Source organism: Chondrus crispus, genomic scaffold (assembly GCF_000350225.1).
Source record: "Chondrus crispus Stackhouse genomic scaffold, scaffold_81, whole genome shotgun sequence".
Lineage (NCBI taxonomy): Eukaryota > Rhodophyta > Florideophyceae > Gigartinales > Gigartinaceae > Chondrus > Chondrus crispus.
In genome coordinates, this window is record NW_005178735.1 from 235,291 (window position 1) to 248,988 (window position 13,698).

Genomic DNA, 13,698 nt, shown 5'->3' on the forward strand with positions numbered 1-13,698 from the left:
AGCTGGGGCCGTGAAGAACCGCCCGGGCGACAGTGTCGGCCCCCGTCCAGCCCGGCGGGGGCGGCGGCGAGGACTTTGGGTCGCGCACTGTACGCCGTGGGCACGCGCACCGCATCGGACGAATTAATCCGCGCGAACGCGGGCTCGGCCAACTCGGTGGCCCGCGAAGCCTCGCCGCGTTGGCTTCGCCACGGGTGTACCGCATGGGCCGATCGGCTAGACGCCGGAGCCCGACCAGGGCTCGACGGCGGACCGTATGGGCGTGCGGCGCTGACCCCCCCCCCCCCCCCCCCCCTTAGTCACCGTAACCACCGCCTCCACCACACATTCTCTCTGTTTCATTGTGGGCGCCTCGCAAGCGCTCCCTCATCTAGATGCCGCCGTGCAGGGCCTTCTCCCGGGCGACACGGCGTCGGCTGTCTCCCCATCGGGCGCTTCACAGACCGTCCGCGTGGAGCGCGTCACGCCCCCCCTGACGGATCTCCCGCACCCCGCCAGCCGCGCGGACCTGCTCGCCAGCGCCGAGGCGCTGCGCCAGGACGCCAACGCCCTCTTCGCGAAGGCCAGCGACGACTTCCGCAACTTCAAGGCCGCCATGCTGGTGTACAACCGCGCGCTGGACGCCGTGCGTCTCGCGGGCGGCGACGCCCACATGCAGGTGCGTCTGAGGAATAACCTCGCGCTGTGCGCGCTGCGCACTAGCGAGTGGACCGCCGCCGTCGTGCAGTGCGACGCCGTCCTGGAGATCGACCCGCACAATGGAAAGGCGCTTTACCGACGCGCGCTGGCAGGGGTGGAGATGGATATGTTCGTCAGGGCACTCAGTGATATGAGAAAAGCCGCAGAGTTGTGCCCCGAAGATGCCGTCGTGCGTGCGACGCTCAAGCGGCTCGAGAGCGAGTGTCGGAAGACGCTGGAGAAGAGGAAGGGGCTGTTTGCGCAGACGTATAACTACATGCCCACCAGTAAGGTTTTTGCACAGGTGATTCCGGAGTGATTGTCGCTGTTGCGGCTACTCACGCTTCGCATTCTTACGATTGCGACAGCCGCGCTTTGGTGAAAGGGTCGAGCTCGATTGGTGTGCGTGCATTGCTTGGAGGGTGTGCTACTCTGAAACATAATGCAGCAACACATGAGCGTCGTTGTCTCAAACTGCTCAACGGCGACAAGACGAATAGAACTGAAATTACTTGCGGGGATCGCTTCCTCTTCGACACAATAACTTCATCCTGCTGATGGATTCGATGACATCGTTGAGCTTGTCGACGACGATCGCTACGTTCTCTTTACTGTTGTTCTGCGTACTAGCGTTAGAAGGAATAGTAACCTTGTGATCCTTGCCAAGCAGAAACGTGTCCATGTGTATCGATTCTTTTCGCCAACCATCCTTCCGTATGACGTCATCACCTGATCACACCTTAAGGGTCAACATCAGCCATGAAGTCAATCAGTCTTTCTCGTTCCGAATGCTTTTCTTCGCCCTCATGGCCGCTACTCAGAACGAAAAGGGCTGAAGCATACGCAAATTTCACTCCTTCACTAAGGGCATGTTCACCTGATGAACGCACACACAACTGCATTCATTTTATGTGAGGGCCAGTGTGGTGAGTTACTGCCTAGCTGCCTGTTCACTACTGCAGATGTCTTCACAGACATTCATCACCCCTACAGGGTCAACACCTCCCTCAGGTTGGGTAAAGCGAAGAATTCCCTCTTCAAACCACCTCAAACCGTCCGCAAGCAGCCCCAATTCTCGCCCAAAATGCGCCATCCCTTCTACACCATGTGGTGCACGTTCAGCTGACCCCTCAGGTCGATCAACCTAGCCTGCGCCGCGTTAACATCGTCGAGTGCCCTCTGTTCCTCCATCTCCACTCGTGCCGACTCCCGACAAGCCTCATCGAGCACCTTCTCATTCTCCTCCCCGGGCGCGAGGTTGAGCTGATCCGCGGCCCTCCTCCTCTCCTCTCTCGCCTTGTCCGCGTCCAAGCTCTTCGCCTTCAGCGCATCCTTGGCATCAGCGACGCCCTTGGTCGCCTCCCGCACGGCCTCCTGCAGCCGCTTGCGTTCCGCGTGCCGCGCCTCGCGCTCCGTCCGCGCCTGCTCCTCCCGCAGCCGCCGCGTGTTGCGCTCGCGCTGCTCCCTGTCGCGCCGCGCCGCCGCCTCCGCGTCCCGCTCCCGCATGATTCGCGCCGCCAGGATTTGGCTTTTCGTCAGCCTGATCCGGCGGCGCGGCTTCGGTTTCGGGGAAGGCGTCTTCGCTTGCAACACCGTTTGTGCCGCCGCTTGAGCCTGCTCGACCGACGTGCGGTTTGGCGCTTCTGCTTTGGTCTTCGTCGATGAGTCTTGATCGACCGGAAACTCGGAATCGCCGCCGGGGGTTTGCTCGGGGCCTTCGCCTTCCTTCTGCGCCCCAGTTGACGTACCGCATGCGCCGGCCGCATCATCCGCTTGTTGCACTTGCAGCGTGCGAGCCGCCTCTTGCCACTCTTGCCGGACTTCCTGTGTCGGTACAGCGTCTTGTGGGGAAATGGGGGCAACGTATCTCCTGTTCTCCTCCGGGCTCTTAAAGAAGGGTTTGTAAATCGCATAGCGGATGAGGTTGCCGACTATTACGATTCCAAGAACCAATTCGATGATGAAGAGCGGGGCTTTGGGCAGCCAGTTGATGGTGATGTGGATTGCTTTCGCTGCGTGAAGACGGTAAAAAGGGAGAAGAACAGGGAAGAGCGAGAGGAGGAGAGAGGGAAGATGTCGCGGGGTGTTAAGGTACGCGCCGTTGAGCAGCAGGACGGTAAAGGAGAGGAATGAGAAAATGTAGAGGTAGCGGTGGACGAGAGCGAAGGCTGCCGAGTAGAAGAAAAGCCCCGATAGGATGTAGGCGTCCAGGTTGCTGTTCTGCACGGACGAGGGCTGGTTTGAAGGGGGCTGGGGCGGGTGAAAGTTGGGCATTGTGGTGCGCAAGGAATGGCGTTGGGGTTGGGGATGGGAGTTGGCACTCTGCTCGGCTGAGATTGGGAAGACAACAACAGTTAGGGTTGCGGTGCGGCGGTGTGAAAGAGGAGCTTTCCCGAAGGAGGCCGTGAGACTGTCTGCAACGGAGAAGGTTGTCTGTGTCGATAGAGGGGTGACTTTTTTTTTGGTGATGGACGGTTGATTGCATTGTTGCCCCCTACGTTGTAAAATTGAGTCACCGCAGATACTGTCCAGGTACTGTACAGTACTCTCTCAGTTTTGGGATTTATTCCCTCTCTTGGTCATCCCTCCACACGACCTATGTAGGTAGTGCTGTAGACAGCACTCGCTTTCAGCGAAACATACCAATGGATATGATTTTTATAGAGACATGAATGCAGAGCCGCCTTGGGAGCCGACACCAAGAGAGGGAATAAATCCCAAAACTGAGAGAGCAGTGTGTCGGCGCGAAGAAAAACATTCAACGCCTTCGTCAGGATGTCCAATACAGGTGACTTGCCTCGCCTACTGCATCCCAGGCGTCACATTCATATAAAAGGACTTGGCATCGAATATCAAACTCTGCTTGCGAAACGCTTCGAATGTTCTCGCTTGTCATCCTAACTTGTTTTAACGTTGAATGTGTCGGCCTGCGATATATATAAATGCTGTACCTATACATGCATGTACACCTATTTGCGCATTTTATCCCGCTATTTAGTCAAGCTGCAAACGCCCGGCCCAGGTTTGCAGCGCCTCTACGGAGACGCTAGCAACGGGGCTGTACTTTTGTTAATCCTACGCATCTATGCTCCTGTCGTATGCAATCATGGACATATCATGGCATAGATGCCATTTCGCAAGCTCACGCGAACGGATGTTGCGAGAGCTCCACTACATTCAACATTTCCCGGCGAACACTTCAACGAATCATTACCGGACCGGACCTCTTATAAAAAGAAAGCTGCTGGTATTGTCATCAATGCAGTAGAAACCCTGGAAGTCGAATGTTGCACTATCGTATAAGAAGGACTTGCATGTGCCAACCGCGCACAGAAACGTTGTTGAGCTGAAGCACTCAAAACACAAGACGCCAACTGCTACTTTGGCAGTTGGCGTCTTGTGTTTTGAGGGTACTACATATGCATTGAAATCGCGTTATACCTTCATTAGCTTGCTTCGTGCTCAAGAGCTGGTTCACTTTCTCGGTATTGCCAGCAAAAGCAGTGTCCAATGCGATGGAACATGTGCTATTCTTAACAACTACTAAAAGACGGCCCTGACAACCACGAGAGTCGCTACAGTGCAGAGAAAAAATGGCCCCACAGCGACCCCAACTGTTGTAGGCCGCATTGGCTGTGGGAATGACTGCAGTAGGAGGGGTCATAGTATGGACGTGCAGTTGTTCATTCTGTGAGGGTTGAACAGCTATAGGCGGCGGCCTGAGCGATGTCAACGGGTCACTAAGACGTACAGGGTCACTGCTATAGTGTGGAGTCACTCGAGGGGGATTTTTCTCTGTATCATTGCTACAGTACGAGCGAGGAAAGTGAGTTGCTGAAAAGAGATTTTCGAAGCGAGTAGTTTGCACTTTCCAAGAATTTAGTTTTGTTGACCACTCTCCACCTTGTGAGCCAGACATATGTAGGCCGAAAACTATCACTCAAAGACTATGGCCGGACGGCTGTCTACAATTATCCAGTTGTTCCAAAGGCGAATGAACAACTCCTCTCCACGTTCCTCCTCCAGATCCCATTTGACCAGTCAATGAGACCCATCCCAGCGGTCGTTACCGACCGAAGTAGTCCAACCACAGCTACAATTTGCGCCAATATCAAATAGATAACAGTTTATCTATATTGCAGAAGACGCGACTCCAACGTACACAGAAGACCATGACTAGTATTGCTGCTGCGGCGGGAACTCAGAGGTCGGAGCGGGCGGGGCTTGTGGGGCTGGCATCTCCCAGTCTCCCTCGACGGCTGGCGGCAATGGTAAGGCCGGGGCGGGGGCGCTAGCACTCCAGTTCTCGACCTGTGCCGCGGGCGCGGCGGTGGGGTCGTACTCTGCGGCACCAACCGGAGCGGCACTCCAGTCGGCGTCGGCGCCAGCGGGCACGAAGCCGGCGGCATCACCAAGAGCAGTGGTGTCATATGCGGTAGCCGGGGCGACACCAAGAGGGGCGGCACCAGCGACGGCGTTGGCGGCCTCCTCGGCCTTGTCGAGCTCCTCGGGATCGCGGTAGAAGAAGAGATCGACCATGACGTCCCATGGGGAGGACCGAGGGATAGTGCCACGAAGGTAGAGGACCTCCCGGGCAAGCAACCACCAGAGGAGGGCGACGGAATGCTTGGCCTTGTTGTTTGCCGGGATGGCGATGTCGACGTAGCGCAGCGGGGAGTCTGTGTCGCAGAAGGCGATGGTTGGGATGTTGCAGTACGACGCCTCGGTGATGGCTTGCGAGTCGGTGCGCGGGTCGGTGACGACAAGCAGACGCGGCTCCTGGAACTTCTTCTGGATCTGGTTGGTCAGCTGGCCCGGCGTCCAGCGCCCCGCGATTGCTTGGCAGCTCGTGTACTGCGAAAACTTGAGGACGGCGCGCTGGCCATACGGACGCGCCGACACGGCGACCACGTCATGCGGGTTGTCGATCGCCGCGATCACGCGCGCTGCAAGCTTGATCTTGTCGAACGTCGTCGCGATGTTGATCAGGTGGACACCTACACGGGACGAGAGATTCGAGCGCGACGCGGGCGAGGGGCAAATTGCAACGGGATGCAATACGCGCGAGGGAAGAGGCAGTGGACTAGTTAGCAGGCCGAGTGGGCAGGAGATGAGGGCGAGCTCGCATCGGGATCAATCGGCGGCGCAATGGACGGTGGGGCAGTCGCACTTACCGTCAAAGCGGCGCTTGAAGACATAAGGTTCCATGAGGACATCGCAGTTCTTGGTGCCCAAATGGGTGTTGCACTTGAGCATCTTTGAGATGTCCTCCTGGCGGGGGGTAATTTCGGTGGAGGCGACCATGGTGGCGGTGTGACAGGGAATACTCTCTCCGCGAGCGCTGAGTGCGTCAGGTGCAAGGGCGAAGACGCGGAGAGGCGCGGTGCGGGAGGGGATGGAGCGGATGGGGAGTGTATTGGCAGGCGAGGCGGCGTCGTCGATGAATGAGGCTTCGCGAGGGCTGTGGGTGGGGCTGTGGCGGGGACGCCGACCGGCAGTAGCCGATTGGGGCACTGGGGATGGCCGGCACGCGGGCGATTTGGCGGCGCGGCGGTGAGCCCCATTGCTTTAGGGCAACGTTGACACGTGTATTGTTTCGAAAAAACGGCAAGCAAAGCCGAAAATATTCAAATTTTCATTCTTTATAATAGAAACTTTATTGAGTAGAAATGAGAGCCTGACACTTCCATCAAAATACAGTACAACTCCCATCCCCATCTTCCGTCGCTCCTTTTCCTCGTCTCCACCTCTCTTCAAGAAGACCCGGCCGAAATCGGAAACGACTTGTACATTCGTCCGAAAGACACAGACAGCTATCCAATCCACTTTCGAAAATGCATATTAGCGACCATACGATCCTCGCCGAGGTTGAGGTTATTCTTACTCGCGCAGTACTGCATAACCTTGGTCTTACTAAACCCAGCCATCTTAAGCAAGTCAAACACGACCTCAAACACCTCTGCATGACTATCCCTAATCACGGCAAACGCCCTCATACAAGTATCCCGAAACGCATCCATGACGCCCAGCGCCTCGAACGCGTCCTTCATCTGCTTTGGCACGACCAGCCTCACCATCTGCGGCACGTACTCAAACGCGCCTCTCATCTGCCACAAGTAGACCTCCCTGCCATCCACGACAGCAATATCGCCGCCGCTCTTAGCCAGCCCCAGCACGTACGCGGCCGTGAAGGTGCCGGCCGCGCTCCTCACAAACGAGTCTGCCAGCACGGGGTCCTGCCCCCTGGTGTACCTCCAGTAGTCAAACTTGAAGTCCTCCAGCAGGATGGTCTTCCCGCCGGCGGCCTCGAGCATCCTCTCCTTGCCCACGATGGCTGTATCCACCACGGAGCAGTACGGCGCGGACGCGGCGTCGGCAAACTGGCGACTCGGACGCGCCCACGCGGCGTTGAAGACGCGCATCAGAGTCTGCAGCGCGACGTGTCGCAGTGCGTCTGCGCTCCTGACGGCGACCGTCGGGAGCACGACCTCCGTGTGCTCGCGCTCGAGGCGGTTCGCGACGGGGCATATCTGGCGCAGCTCGAGCAATGGGTGCAGGCGGCCCTGCGTGAGGTGGGCGCGCTGCACGAGCTCGCACGACACGGCCGCGGTCGAGCTGCAGCTGTGCGGCGAGCCCGAGGACGGGCGCGACTCGAGCTCGACGTCGTCCGGGACGGGGAAGACGTGCGAGACCATGGTGTGGCCGAAGGAGGAGGGCGGGGCGGCGGCGGCGGCCTGGGTGAAGACGTCGTTGCGGAAGAACTCCTCGCTCTGCAGGTCGACCATGTCGACGACCAGGGCCACGGTGTTGCGCGCGTCGCGGTCGCCCTGCGCGCACTCCGGGGCGCACTTGCGCTGGGCCAGGCGGCGCTGGGCGTCCTTCCGCTTCGGGCGGTTGGCGTAGGCCCACGACGCGAAGCGGCGCGTGCACTCGACGAGCTGGAAGGCGGGGTGCGCGCGCAGCAGCAGGAAGCGGAGCTTGAGCATGCGGCTGGCGTGCAGGCGCTCGCGCAGCGGCGGCAGCAACGTCGGCAGCGCCGGCGACGCCAGCAGCAGCGGCAGCAGCGGCAGCAGGTGGTCGTCCGACGCCGCCGCGACCAGGTGCGGCGTGAAGCGGGCGTCGCGCAGCAGCACGTCGACCACGTCCTCGTCGGGCGGCAGGCGCGGCGGCGGCGGCGCGCGCGGCGGCGGAGACGGCGGCGGCGACGGTAACGACGGCGGCGCGGAGCGCAGCGCGCGCACCGGGCACTGCCGCGGCAGCGACGGCAGCGTCATGGCGAGCTTGAAGTTGGAGCCCATTGCGCGGGCGGCGATGGAGGGGGGATGCGGATGGGGTTTTGCGCAAGGGGGCGCGAGAGGGGATGCGCGAAGCGTGCGCGAAGGGATGCGCGAAGGGAGGGGGTTGGCCAGCAAGGAGGCGGGCAGCACGCCGTGGAAGTTGGGGCTGCTTGGCAATGCGAAGCAGGCGGGGCGCAACGGTCAGTCTGGCTCTCAATCGACAGGAGGGGCGAAGAGGCCGGGCGATTGGGCAGCGCGGATGAGCGATTTCGTAAAGATGATTCTGTGGGTCGGTGGGCATGCAGGTGCTTGACACGTGGCTAAGGTGTCAACGGTTCATCAGAAATAGCGCTTACAGCAACTGCCGAAAGGTGGCAGAAGCGCCTTCATGTGAATTCTGTTCTGAGAGCATCTCCGATGCGGGCAACCGTTTTGACGACGGGAAACCCCCCAGCGATGCCGCCGGTATGATAAATCCTAACTTTCAATTAAAACAGTCCACCGCCCGAAGTGAAACTCCCACCTCTCTCAGACACCCGATAACGCAAAGGAAGATGTAAGCCAGGATGTCTGTAAAAGTATTGTCAGAAAAGGAGGATCCATTCCCAAAACATCCTTAGACTCAATACTACACTACATTGAAACCGCCATTGCACCCTGCATATGCATTTTTGCATTCTGCTGGAAACTTTTAGGAAACAAACGACAAACATACAATAACCAACCAGACCTCCGAAAATAACACTACACAAATACCTAACCATATCGAAGAGCATACTTTGCGTCGAAGTCCCCAAGTCTTCGGAGAGCCCAACCTATGTACCCGACCCAACGTTTTATCTGGACCCAACGTCGTCGAAGAGTCCACTTTATTCTGGAACCAACCTCTTCGTAGGCCCCAACCTCTTTAAAGGGCCCAACTTTTGCAGGTTCCATCATTTATTCACGTATCTTGAAGAACCCACCTCGTCCAATGCCTCACTTTGTGTCGAAGACCCAACCCAACCTCTTGGGAGTCCCAAGTAGTCAGCCCAACGCTTCTACACTATCGAACTCTTTAGAGGTCCCAACCTGTATGCGACCCAACGTTTCATCAGGACCCGACCTCGTCAAAGAGCACCTTTTGTGTCGAAGGACTGTCGAATACCCAACGTCTTCGGAGGGCCCGACCTCTTTGAATGGCCCAACTTGTGCGGGACCCAACCTCGTTGAAAAACACGCTTTGTGCCGAAGACTCAATTGTCTAAGACCCAACGTCTTCGGACGTCCCAACCTCTTCGGACTGCCCAACTTGTGCAGGACCCACCCTTGTCGAAGAGCACACTTTGTGCCGATGACCCAACTGTCGAAGACCCAACGTCTTCGGAGGGTCCAACCTCTTTGAAGGGCCCAACTTGTGCAGGACCCAACCTCGTCGATGAGCACACATTTTGTCGAAAACCCAACGTCTTCGGAGGGCCCAACGTCTTTGAAGGGCTCAACGTGTGCAGGGCCCACGTTTCTTCAGGTTTTTTGAAGACCCACCCTCATCGAACGCCCACCTGTTCTGCAAAGAAGAACCTATTTATGAGGAACATATCGTCTTCACAGTGTAATCCTTCGTTTACTGGCAACACAATGCGTATACGTCCATGGCTAGCTCTATTTTTAAATGCTCTTAAACGTTTCACAATCGGACCATGTCTAATCAGACCATGTCTTCTTTAGCTGTTAATATTTTCATAATTTGTCATGCTCGATAGCATTATATATACACCCTGCGGTATTATCTAAGGATACATTAGTACTACTGTCTCCTTTAAATTCTCCATCAGTTTTACGTGTGTGGAACTATAAGGAGTAGAGTTTTGCAAGAACTGTTCTAAGCTCATCACAGCGATACATATCAACCATGGACGAGAGTTCTAGCCGTCTGCAGCTGAATGGCAAAAGAAGCCTAAGTGATTGTTAGTTTTGTCTTTAATCAACGCCTTTTGAGATTTTGTCGTCAAGATCTCTTTCAAGATCATAACTGTCATTTTCTTGATTCCACAGTACGCTATGACATTTCATGAGTTGAATCACGAACTTCACAGTATATTACTTTCACAGTGAAATTTGCATTACAGTTTTATGATGGAAGAGTACGTCAAAGGTTCTTACGGATAGCAAAGCAAGAAGACTCTTTCGCCATCATAACTATCAGGCCCTGCATTTGAAGAGAACGGGACTACAAGGGGTTAAAATCATCTTACGTGTGTAAGTACGATCACGTTTAAAGATCAAAGTGTAATCATGAAGTCATCAGATTCTGAATAACTGATTGTAGCAACCAGTATGCGATGAAATTCCATTCAAAACTTTCTCGAATCTTCTCTAGACGTTTTTCCGCTAGAGTAGTCCTAAATACAAGGCTTTCAATTGAAATTATGAACATCAAACGCAAAATTTACATTCATATACAGAGAAAGGCACCTCTGACGTAATGGTGGACTGCCATTTGTGTTCAATTTGTGATTGTCAGAAATAATACAAACAGAGGTGCTTTTTTACGAAATACATGAATAGAATCGTGCGCTCCTGAAACAAATTTAGGTTTACTTGGTAGGTAAACACCATCGGAAACAGTTCTCTAATGATTCGTGGGTTGCATAGAAAAGAATAACTCATTCGTTCCAAAAGCAGTAAACCCAAGCAAGGCGTACGAGTTGTGAACGTCTTCCAAGCCCACGTATTTCAACATTTCTGTCAGGCTCTCCCATGAGAATGCCCTGTAGAGAAAGAACAAATCTCGTCGCAGAACGTAGTAGTAGTACCCCGCTCCCCCTCTACGCGCGCTGTGCTCAGCCAATCCATAGATTCCACACTTCTCGCCCATGCCCCGTAAAAGACGGGCGTACGAACTGCCATCCAATTTAGTACCGCCTTGAAGGACGTTAGACTTCACTTGAACGAAGAGATTTCCACTGCATACAGCGTGGGATCTTAAGACACAGAACCACCCCATGAGTGCTCGTAAGCCACAAATGGACACATCCACAGCTTTAGAAAATCTGAAGTAAGTGTAACTTGTTTTTCGGTTCTTAGTTATTGGAAGAACTCCAACAATTGGTGAATCAATTGTGTTCCCAGTGAAGCAGAAGTCTTTCACTTTGAGCGCTAACATTTCCGAACCTCTTGATACGGAGCTAAACTGCATCATATTCAAGCAAGCGACTTGAAGCTCGGAGTAGTTGACTGTCGGGTCTCTTCTAATAGCAGCAGGTAGCTGATCTTCGACAAATCTGTGGTAAAGAGCTCTGACATCCTCATGAGTTTCTTGGTATGCCCTTCTCGTTATACTTGCACGAGATATGCGCTGCGCTTCATCCAATCGGTTTATTAAGGACTGCAGGTCAGGAGACTTGCCAGGGTTACCAGTAAAGGATCCATCTGGGAGTCTGACATACTCTCCATCTATTCCTCTTCGTCTCCAGTAGGACACTACAGCACTTTTGATTGCGCCTCCTGTTGACTTTGCTTTAAGTCCCTCGAAACCATCTTCTCGCGGACCACACTTTGCGATGATAAGAGCACAAGCTACAAAAACAGGATCAGATTCCTTTTTTCTTGTAGGCGAGCAATCAAGCTCATCAACGTTAGCGCCAAGTGCCACCAGCCATTCATGGTACAAATGAGCGGATGACTTGTATCGTTTCTGAGACGACTCAGAAGTTGGATTGCGGACGATCCGTTCTGCAATTATACCTGCGTCAATATTTGGCTCTATTTTGTACCGAGTTGAGCGTCAGAAGTCGAAGATCGTAAGCCGTTCTGGGGGAAATCATAGGCTTTGCAAACGTTTCAACTGTCGGTTACAAATAAATATTTCAGAAAATTAAGTTTCCGTTGTTGCCCTTCATTTGACATCTGAGCGACAGCTTTCCAGTCCTGAAGGTATCTCTGTACACTCTCGTTTCCGTACCCTTCAGCATAGTGTTCTTTCAAGTCTACCACAGCGGTTTGTCACGTCTCAGAATGGGATACAGAGAGAAATCTCATCGCCGGATCAGTCTCGCTCAAACCGCACCTACAAATCGCCAAGTACAGAGAATCCGGGCAGTAGCTGAGGTATTCAAATCTTTTTCTGATAAAAGTGAGAAGTTCGCTCTTTCAGATCCAACAGCATCACAAAATGGAATGCAGCAGCAGCTTTGTCCGATACAAGCTCTACCAGAAGGGTTTCTATCATATGAAAGCGACTTGCGACCTAACCCGCTGTTCGAGGCGAGAGGATCTAAAATTCTCGATACTTTTCAGGAGTCCTTACTCTTGTTAACCTCGGCAGTGAAGTCCACGGAACCACTGTATCATCTGCAAGGGACCCATCCAGTCACCGGTCAAGCTCTACCTCCATTGCTAAATTGTCCTACGAGACTTGCCACAGGAGAGGATATCGCATCACTTTCAAACACCATATCACGGTCATCTTTTGCCTTCCAAGTCATCAACAACAATTATCATGTTTCCACCCTGCATTCTGGATCGCTCAAACACCCGGGAGCAGTAAAAGGGGTAAAAGATTTCACAGCCAAACAGAAATTGGAAAGCTTAAAGAACAAAAGAGAGATAGAGAAAAAACGAATCACAAAATGCCAGTCGAAGACGCTAACACAGCTCACATTTCAACCTCCCACTTCAAGTACAGTGAGAAAAGCTGAGATACCACGTTGCTCGGACACTGTGGCTAGCATATTGAGGTGGTGGGTGAGGCCTGATCCAGTGGTAGCGCTTGAGAAAGCACTTATGGAATGGTCTGTATACGAAAGAAATCGAAAATTGCTCAAGAATGGAAAACAAGTTTCTAGTAAGGCGCTCTACGCGAAACGCAAAACGATAGCAATGGCTTTCTTTCATTTTTGTAGCGAAAGGTCTGTCAAGGAGTACGAAAAAGCTTTCACATCGTTATCCGAGTCAAAAATGATAAAACAGAACTATGGTTTGTCATGCGCTTATAGCAAAAGTAATGATCTCAAAAAACTGTTCAACGAACAATTCCAATGGATAGAATGGACGAAAAACGTAAAAAGGAAAGATGATGTCAAATCAGCACTGTGGAAGTAGACAACAAAGATAATAAAATACTTTGTTACTTTCATTTGATTATTCAAATAGTGCTACAATCTACGAATTCTTGAGGATTTGTCACAGCTCATGACGAACCCAATGCGTTTTCTTTTATGATCAAATGATGTAGCCAGATTAAGGCTTTAACCCTGGACTCATTATGCACCTCGACTTTAATTCTCACTTCCAAAATGTTTGTTGATGGAAGCCTTCAGAGAAGAGAGGTGCGCATTCTTCTTTTCAGGCACATGGCGAATAAGCTCGTGGTTCTCGTGTGTCAACAGCGCACGAACGCTCCAACCCGATTCACTTGTGAGACGTCGAGCCACGATTTGACAGGGACATTTGCAATATTTTCCATAGCGTAAACAGCGAAGTTTAGTCCTTCCAATGTACTTACCGGTTCCATTCTTATATTTTCTTGTGAAGACTCTTCCAAAGACATGCCCTTCGTCGAACCGATCTCCTACAAATGATGTAAGGTTAGCTACATGCTTTTCTTCTACTTTTCCAATTCTTCCTTTCTTAGGTTGAGCTTCGCCGTACTTGTTTCGTTTATTTGCGTTCGAAGTCTTCAAAAGAGAGATAGGCCGACTGTGAGTATTTTGTCTCCCATTTCCAGAGTCATTAGCTCTATTCCCTGGCTCGAAGTTGACTC

The 13,698-nt window shown here is 53.4% G+C and overlaps 2 protein-coding genes; both read right to left on the reverse strand.

The window, feature by feature from the left end:
• Positions 1–1,538: 1,538 nt before the first annotated feature.
• On the reverse strand, positions 1,539–1,771 carry CHC_T00007709001 (hypothetical protein). XM_005711394.1 is given in 2 exon segments: positions 1,539–1,609; positions 1,610–1,771. The coding sequence occupies 1 exon segment, from the start codon at positions 1,769–1,771 to the stop codon at positions 1,610–1,612; it is 162 nt and encodes a 53-aa protein (XP_005711451.1). The 3' UTR covers positions 1,539–1,609.
• Positions 1,772–4,539: 2,768 nt separating this feature from the next.
• Positions 4,540–5,982, reverse strand: CHC_T00010206001 (40S ribosomal protein SA). XM_005711395.1 is given in 3 exon segments: positions 4,540–4,854; positions 4,855–5,675; positions 5,853–5,982. 2 exon segments carry the CDS (start codon positions 5,980–5,982, stop codon positions 4,855–4,857), a joined length of 951 nt encoding a protein of 316 aa, XP_005711452.1. The 3' UTR covers positions 4,540–4,854.
• Between the last annotated feature and the right edge of the window lie 7,716 nt (positions 5,983–13,698).

Bases quoted from the DNA above. Each gene is read 5' to 3' on its own strand.
- CHC_T00007709001 (XM_005711394.1), bottom strand. From the start codon at position 1,771: ATGGCGCATTTTGGGCGAGAATTGGGGCTGCTTGCGGACGGTTTGAGG.
- CHC_T00010206001 (XM_005711395.1), bottom strand. From the start codon at position 5,982: ATGGTCGCCTCCACCGAAATTACCCCCCGCCAGGAGGACATCTCAAAG. The intron at 5,676-5,852 runs GTAAGTGCGACT...CGTCCCGTGTAG, and splicing joins CTTCAAGCGCCGCTTTGACG to GTGTCCACCTGATCAACATC.